Source organism: Pteropus alecto, unplaced genomic scaffold (genome assembly GCF_000325575.1).
Source record: "Pteropus alecto unplaced genomic scaffold, ASM32557v1 scaffold344, whole genome shotgun sequence".
Lineage (NCBI taxonomy): Eukaryota > Metazoa > Chordata > Mammalia > Chiroptera > Pteropodidae > Pteropus > Pteropus alecto.
Window position 1 is genome coordinate 273,809 of NW_006434840.1, and position 8,704 is coordinate 282,512.

Consider the following 8,704-nt stretch of genomic DNA (forward strand, 5'->3'; position numbering starts at 1 on the left):
CACCTGAGGAGAAATATCCAGAAACACTGCTAAGGGCGATGGCACAGAGTTTACTGCCTATGTTACCTTCTAGGAGTTTTGTGGTTTGGGGTCTTACATTTAAGTCTTTAATTCGTTTAGAGTTTATGCTTGTGTCGGGTGCAAGAAAGCAGTCGTTTCGTTGTTTTCCACGTCTGTCCAGTTTCCCCACGTGGCGCACCCTCGCCACCTGTCACAGGTTGATGCACCATCCAGGTGTGGGTTTACTTCTGAGCTCTCTGCTGTTTCATCGATCTGTGTGCCTTTTACGCCAGGACCATGGCCTTTCGATGGCTCCAGCCTCGTGGTACAGTTTGATATCAGCTAGCGTGATGCCTCCAACTGTTCCTTCTCAAGATTGCTTTGGCTTTCAAGGCCTTTTATGGTTCCATATAAATTTTAGGATTATTTCTTCTAGTTCTGTGAAAAATGCCATTGGTGTTTTGATAGGGATTGTATTGAATCTATAGATTGCTTTAGGTAGTATGGCCATTTTAACAGTGTTAATTCTTCCTATCCATGAGCATGGTATATGCCTTCATTTATTTAGATCTTCAATGTCTTATAATTTTTTGAGTACAGGTCTTTTACCCGTCCCCGCCCCCGCTTGGTTAAATTTATTCCTAAGTATTTTATGATACAATTGTAAATGGGATTGTGAACTTTTTTCTTTTTTTATTAAAAGTATTGGGGTGACATTGGTTAATAAAATAAAATAGGTTTCAAGTGTACAGTTACAGTCAATAATATGTCAAATGTATTATTGCATTGTGTGTTCACCACCCAAAGTTAAATTTCCTTCTGTCACCAAATATTTGACTCACTTTACCCCTATTTACTCCCTGCTTTCCTCTGGTAACCACTAATCCACTGTTAATGTTCATGAATCTCTGTTTGTAGTCTTATTTTCCTGATAGTTTGTTATTAGTGTATAAAAATGCAACTGATTTCTGAATATTAATTTTGTATCCATATTTTGGCTTTATGTATAATGCTGTAATGAACATGGGAGTGCAGATATCTCTTTAAGATACTGATTTTATTTCCTTTGGATATATACTCAGATGTGGGATTGCTACATCATCTGGTAGTTCTATGATTAATTTATTGAGGAAATTTCATACTGTTTTTTTATAGTGGCTATACCAATTTACACTCCCACCAAGGATTCCCTTTTTTCCACATCTTCTCCAACACATGCCATCTTTTGTCTTTCTAATAATAGCCATTCTAAAACATATGAGGTGATATCTCATATTAGTTTGCATTTGAATTTCTCTGATGATTAGTGAAGTTGAGCATATACCTGTTGACTTTTTTATATGCCTGTTGACCATTTGCATATATTCTTTTGAGAAATGTCTATTCAAGTCCTTTGTCCATTTTTTAATTTATTTGGGCTATTTGTGGTTTTTGCTATTAAGCTATATGAGTTCATTTGTTTTGGATATTAACTCCTTATCAGCTGTGTGGTTTGCAAACATATTTACCCATTACATATGTTGCCTTTTCACTCTGTTTTTTTTTTCTTCTGTGCAGAAGCTTTTTAGTTTGATGGAATCCCATTTGTCTCTTTTTGCTTTTGTTTCCTGTGCTTTTGTGTCATATCCAAATAAGTATTGCCCAGACCAATGTCAAGAAGATTTCACCCTATGTTTTCTTTTAGTAGTTCTATGGTTTTAGGTTTTCCTTTTATATATTTAATCAATTTTGAGTTTTTTTTTATATTGTGTGAATAAAGAGTCTAATTTCATTCCTTTGCATCTGGATATCCAGTTTTTCCAACATCATTTACTAAATATCCTTATTGGCATGTTGTTGAAGATGTCTGTAGATAAATGCATTTATATCTGAGCTCTCTATTATGTTTCATTGGTCTATACATTTTTTAAGTCAATATTACACTGTTTTAATTACTGTAGCTTTGTAATATATTTTGAAATTAGAAGGTCTCATTCCTCTAGCTTTGCTCTTGCTCATAATTGCTTTGGCTATAAATGGTCTTTGTGCTTCCATATTAATTTAGGATATTTTTCTATTTTTATAAAGAATACCATTGGGATTTTGATAAGAATTGTATTGACTCTGTAGATCACTTTGGGTATTACAGGTATTTTAATAATATTAATTCTTCCAATGCATGAACATAGGGTATCTTTCCATTTATCTGTCTTCTTTAATATTCCTCATCAGTGCTTTATAATTTTTTCCAGTCAATGAAATGGAAACTTTATTGAGGCCCCAGGGCCAAGGGGTAGCTGCCCTGTGGGCTGAGAGGGCAGTGGAGGGGCCTTATTCTTCTTGGGGCTTAGATTGTTGGTGTGGCCACACTTCTTGTGGCATTTGACAATGCAAGGATGCAGGTGTTCATAACACTTGGGGCTAATCATCTTGTCGCAGTTGAGTGAGCTGGTGGAGGGAGGGATCAGTGATGCTGCCTTGCAGTGGAAGCACCAAATGGGGGACTCTTTCTGAGTTTTATAGTCTGAGAGAGTGCAGCCCACAAAAATCAGACATTGCGAGTCAGGTGAGATGCTCTCTTTGTCTTGGATATTAGCTTTGACATTTTCAGTGGTGTCACTATGCTTGACCTTGAGTGTAATGGTCTTGCCCATCAGGGTCCTCGTGAAGATCTGCATCTCTGCATCTGCTGAGGAGACTACTCAGCTGTCTCGTTGAAGAAAAAGAGCTATAATTATTTGTGTACAAGTCTTTCATTAGTTAAGTTTATTTCTAAGTATTTTATTCGTGTGTGTGTTGTTATTGTAAATGGACTGTTTTCTTGATTTTCTTTTCAGATACTTTTCATGTATGTTTAAATATCTTATTGATTTTGGTATGTTGATTTTATAGATCACAAGTTTACTGAATTTTTAACTTAGTTCTAACAGTTTTTTGTTTAATCTTTAGGGTTTTCTATATAAATATGATCATGTCATCTGCAAATGGAGATAATTTTACTTCTTACTTTCCAATTTGGATGCCTTTTATTTCTTTACCTTTTCTAATGCTCTGACTAGGATTTCCAGTACTATGTTGAAAAGAAATGGTAAGAGTGGGCATCCTTGCCTTGTACTGGATCTTAGGGGAAAAGCTTTTCATTTTTCCTCATTAATTATGATATTAGCTGTGGGTTTGTCATACATGGCTTTTATTTTGTTGAGGTAAGTTTCTTATATACCTATTTCATTGACAGTTTTAATTATGAATGGATGTTAAACTTTGTCAAATGCTTTTCCTACATCTATTAAGATAATCAAGTATATTTTTTTCTTGACTTTTGTTAATGTATTATATCACATTGATTTATTTGAGTACATTGAACCATCCTTTCATCACCTGAAGGATAAATCCAGCTTGATCATGGTGTATGATCCTTTTGATATACTGTTGAATTCAACTTGCTAATATTGCATTAATTATTTTCGCATCTGTTTTCATCAGGGATATTGACCTATAGTTTTCTTATAGACTTTGGTTTTGGTTTCGAGGTCATGCTGTCCTCATAGAATGAGTTTAGGAACATTCCTTCCTCTCCTAATTTTTGAAAGAGTTTAAAAAGAGTTTAAAAAGAATTGATATAAATTCTTTTAATGTTTGGTAGAATTCACCCATGAAGACTTCTGGTCCTGGACTTTGTTGTGAGAGTTTTTATTACTGATTCAGTCTGCTTATTTGTTATTAGTCTGTTCAGGCTTCCTATTTCTTTTTTAATTCCAATTAGAAGGTTGTATGTTTCTAGGAATTTATCCATTTATTCTAAGTTATCTAGTTTGTGGGAATATAATCATTCATAATTGTCCCTTATGGTACTTTTTATATCTGAGGAATCCATTATAATGTCTCTTCTCTCATTTATGACTTTATTTATTTGAATCTTCTGTTACATTTATTCTTGATTCCTTTGTCAATTCAATAAATAATTAATTTGAGCACCTTCTTTATATGCCAGACAAGTAGAATACCCCAGTAGCTTCCTAGTCATTGTAATCCATCTTGCATACCATAGCTAGATCATTCCAATGTACAACTTTTACTAAGTCACTCTTGAGTTCAAAAACTTTCAGTGTTACTTGTTCCCCCCACTACTGCCTTTAGACAATGGCTTACCAAGAGAGGGAACGTTATGGGAGCTCTCTGTCATGGCAAGAAAGAGGATTTTATTATTAGCATCATTTACAATTTGAGCACAATGATAACAAAGAGCAAACTAAGTTGTAGTCTATTTTATTATTGTTTTTTAAGTTCTTTATATTCAGTGTATCTCCTTTTGCTTATATCTGAAGCAGACTGTCTACACTGCATCCCTCTTTGGCATGTCACTGCCTTTCATGCAAAAACCCAAATTCTTTAGTCTGGCCTTTATAACAGAAGTCATTTCACAGCACTTCTGTAAAGATATCCCATTCTTCAGGGTATGCATTTTTCACTTTAGTGCCTTAGCAGACCATGCCCCCCAACAGACTGGGTTGGTTTTTACCTTCTGTTCTACCTATCTAAAATCTACCCATGCTTCCAGTTCAGTGGATCAGCTCACAGATTATTATCTAGCCTTGAAACTTATATCATACTTATATGTATAGTTTATGTTATGAATTAGTTTCCCTGTGTGTGTTTTGTTCTTCAATTTAGATGATATGTTGAGGGAGTCATAAACTGTGTCTGATGGACTTCACTGGCACAATCAAGAGCTTGTTCAGTAATAATAAAAGGTAACTGCTTTTAAAATAGGAAAATTGGTCTCCTTGCTGAATTCCTGTACACTAATCTATGCATTCTAGCAATGAGCTTCAATTGCCACAGGGTGTCACTGCTTTGCAAGTCGAATTTTCTTCATTTGGATGTAGAGAATATAGGAATTTCCAGGAGAAATTTTTGAGACATTGCAATAAAATTTATAGCAATGTAATGGGAGGTGTGTAGATGGGATTGAATTATATAGACTAAAAAGTGAAAATCCATTTACATACTCTCAACACCATTTGTAGTCTAATTCTTCTTCCCACTTTTAGTAATTTGCAATGTAGTCTTCCAGACCCCTTCTTTTTTCTTTGTGCATGTTTTGTGTGTGTGTGTGTGTGTGTGTGTGTGACAGCCAGAAAGAACTCTTGACATTAAAACTATGAGAGCAAAAGCACATCTGTAAACAAAAAAATACAACATTTAGGGAATTGCCAAGAAATTTCCCAGAAAACAAAATCAGTCACACAGAAACACATTCTATTTTTTTTTAAATGATAAGCCATACAGAGTTAATTAAGGATACTAACATTGAATTAAAGAGAGAGAGAGAGAGAGAGAGAGAGAGAGAGAGATTAGAAAACATAAATGAGATCTCACTGTATGTGTGTGAGTGTAGCCATTCAGTAGCTTTTTCTTTATAGTTGATAACATTTCATTGGCCGACTTTTGGTCTTAACTCTATCTCATTCTTTTTAGCAGCTAATGCAGCAATTTATGAATATCAAAATGATAAGTAATTGACATCTTTAGTCCTCAAAATGAATGCCTAAATATGATCCAAAACTGAGTAAGAATGAATTCCATTCTGTTGCTCATTTTTTGAAAGCTGTACAGTTAATTAATAAACACTTGGGAGGATTGGTAGGTGGTGAGCAATAGTTGAAAAGCAGTATGTGCAAACCAGAATTCAGATTGCCACCAGAATTTAGAACAGCATAAAATCAAATGCCCTGGATAATTTAAAGGAAGGAGAGAAAGAACCAGAGGAAGAAAGACCATTAGAATATTCATGCATTTTTTATCTGCATTATTTCTTGTTTATGATAATAAAATAATACATGCTCATTGTAGAAGACGTGAAATATAGAAATGCATTAAGAAGAAAACAGGTAGTTACTAGACTTAGCGGGGTGGTCACATTGTAAGTTATATAAATGTCTAATCACTATGTTGTACACCTGAAACTAATATAACATTGTACGTTGACTATACTTAAATAAAAAATGAAAACAAACATTACTCTAACCCTGACCTAGATTTGACCATAGTTAATTTTTTTTTTCCTCATAGAGCTTCTTATCTTTTTATTTAAAAAATGTGATGGGACTGTAAACTAGTACAGCCACTATGGAAAATAGTATGAAGGCTCCTCAAAAAATTAAAAATAGAACTACCATATGACCCAGTGATTCCACTTCTGGTTGTTTCTCAAAAATAAATGAAAACAATAACTCAAAAAGATAGATGCACCCCTATGTTCATTGCACCATTATTTACAATATCCAAGATATAAAAACAATTTAGGCATCCATCAATAGGTGAATGGATAAAGAAGATGTGATACACACACACACACACACACACACACACACACACTGGACTGTTACTCAGCCATAAAAAAAAAATGAAGTCTTGACACTTGTGACAACATGGATGGACCTAGAGGGTATTATGCTAGCATAAGTAAGACAGAAGAAGAAAAAAAAAATTCACTTATATGTGGAAACAAATGAACAAATAAAACAAAACAGAAACAATATCATAATCACAGAGAACAAACTTATGGTTGCTATATAGGAGGATTGGGGGATACACCAGAAAGGTGAAGGGGGCTAAGAAGTACAAACTGTCAGTTATAAAATAAGTCACAGGGATGTAAGGTACAGTAGGGAATATAGTTAATAATATAGTAGCTATGTATGGTATCAGATGGTTGCTGGATTTATTATGGTGATTACTTTATAAGGTATATAAATGTCTAATCACTGTTGTACACCTGAAACTAATAAAATACTGTATGCCAATAAATTAAAAATAAATTAAGAGCAAAGAAAATAAAAGAAAATTTCTTACAAGATACAACATTGTGATCTTTAAATCATTCAAACAATAAAGAAAAGTAAAAAGAGAAAGTCCTCTTCCCACCATTCTCATCCTCTTTCCAGATATTATTACTCTTAATTTCTCTCATAATTTATATTTAAGTATACTGATATATTATCTTTATTCTGAGTATATAAATATGTGGTGTATGATCTGTACATCATTATGGGTCATACTGTGTTAAAGTTTTTTGTTTTTTCTTCATTTAGCTTTTCATGCAGAGCATATGTTTTCCACATAGATGTAACTGGAATAATGAGCATGGAGCTATTTCAAAATGTTTGGCTTGATGCTTCTTCTCACCCCATTTCGTGCCTTTGAATTACTGACCTTACACAGAAGGCCTGTAGCCTGAGCTGAGGGCTCATTCTAGTGAATCACACATTCTTCCTGTGTATATGGATCTATTTTAGACTATTTGCTGAAAGGTAGTAGAGCAGAGGATATGGTTACTACAGTGTGGTACAGTGGAAAGTGTCAAAGTCCTCAGTTTGGATCCCAGTTTTATCATTTACTAGTTGTATTCAGAAAAGAAAATGTATCAAATAACCCTGTGATATATTTTTATCCTCCTTTGGAGAGGAGAAAACAGAGATCCAGTCACAGAGCAGTGACTTATTTAAGGTCACATAGCTGGTATGCAGTAAAGCCAGAATTCAAGCAAAGGCCTGTTTGAGCCAGTACCTATGTGCCATTCACTCTGTCATCTCAGCTTCTCTTTAGGTCTTCTGTGAAGGTGAAGGAGAGCATATCTTCAAAGGAATTGACTCACCTTTTGACCAAAGCCTTGATAAAAGGTCATGTACTCTGTTATCTCTTCAGAATCCAAACATCACTTCTCTGACTCCTCTTGTTTTTTCATATTCCTTTTTTTTTTTAGGAGAGAAGCCTTATAAATGCACCTGGGATGGCTGCTCCTGGAAATTTGCTCGCTCAGATGAGCTCACCCGCCATTTCCGCAAGCACACAGGCATCAAGCCCTTCAGGTGTACGGACTGCAACCGTAGCTTTTCTCGCTCTGACCACCTGTCCCTGCACCGCCGTCGCCATGACACCATGTGAGCAGTACAGTCCACAACAGAAAAGCTGTGCTGGTCTCATTCATGTGTGTGAGCTGAGGTCATGATCATCTTTTCCTCTTTGACTTCAGCTTGCTTCTGGAATGGGGTTGGAGCAGCTCACTGAGCCAGGTTGATGATACTGGAGGAAAACATAGCTGGCTTCCCATGGAGATTCCTCATATTCCATCTTCACCTCTCCACTATCCAGTCCCCAATTTTCTCAAACTCCACATGGGTTGAATAAAAGTATGGCACCCATGGTCTGCGATAGGACATTTTTCCTACATTAACAAAACAAGAATCAAACTCAAGGCTGTGAACAAACATACGCTGCTTCCCTGCACCCCCCCCCCCGCCCCGTTTTTCTTTTCTCATGTTTTCTAGAATTCTTATCAACATTTTTTTTGAATCAGTACTTAAAAGTGGTTGATAATGTTTTAAAATGACTTTTTCCAAGTTGCTAGACAGAAGAGGGCATAACAATGTATTTGTTTGGTAGGATTTATATGGATTTGGGTCCTGAGTGTAGGACATAGTCTCAGTGAATAAGCCAAGTACAAAACTCAAAGGTTTTGTTAATTCAATCCTGTTTGTTCTTGCAGTTTGGTTTTAGACAGTGCTGGTGCTTTTGCTGCTTAAGTCCACCAAAAGGAATGAAGGGATCATCTTGTCTTTCTCCTTCTTCTTCCTCTTCTTCTTCCTTTAGGATTAAAGATTTTACAGCACAATCACATTCTTTGTTAGGTTAAATTTGGACAGATATTCAAAGCACACACTGC

At 35.3% G+C, this 8,704-nt stretch overlaps 1 protein-coding gene and 1 pseudogene across 1 annotated transcript in view; one reads left to right on the forward strand and one right to left on the reverse strand.

Annotated features, from left to right (window-relative positions):
• Window positions 1–8,688, forward strand: part of KLF8 (Kruppel like factor 8) — a 238,893-nt gene extending 230,205 nt beyond the window's left edge. The window contains exon 6 of the mRNA XM_025045984.1: window positions 7,733–8,688. Coding sequence (XP_024901752.1) covers window positions 7,733–7,926 — 194 coding nt within the window. The 3' untranslated portion in view covers window positions 7,927–8,688. The remainder of the gene's footprint in view (window positions 1–7,732) is intronic.
• On the reverse strand, window positions 2,158–4,162 carry LOC112478878 (annotated as a pseudogene).
• Window positions 8,689–8,704: the final 16 nt, after the last annotated feature.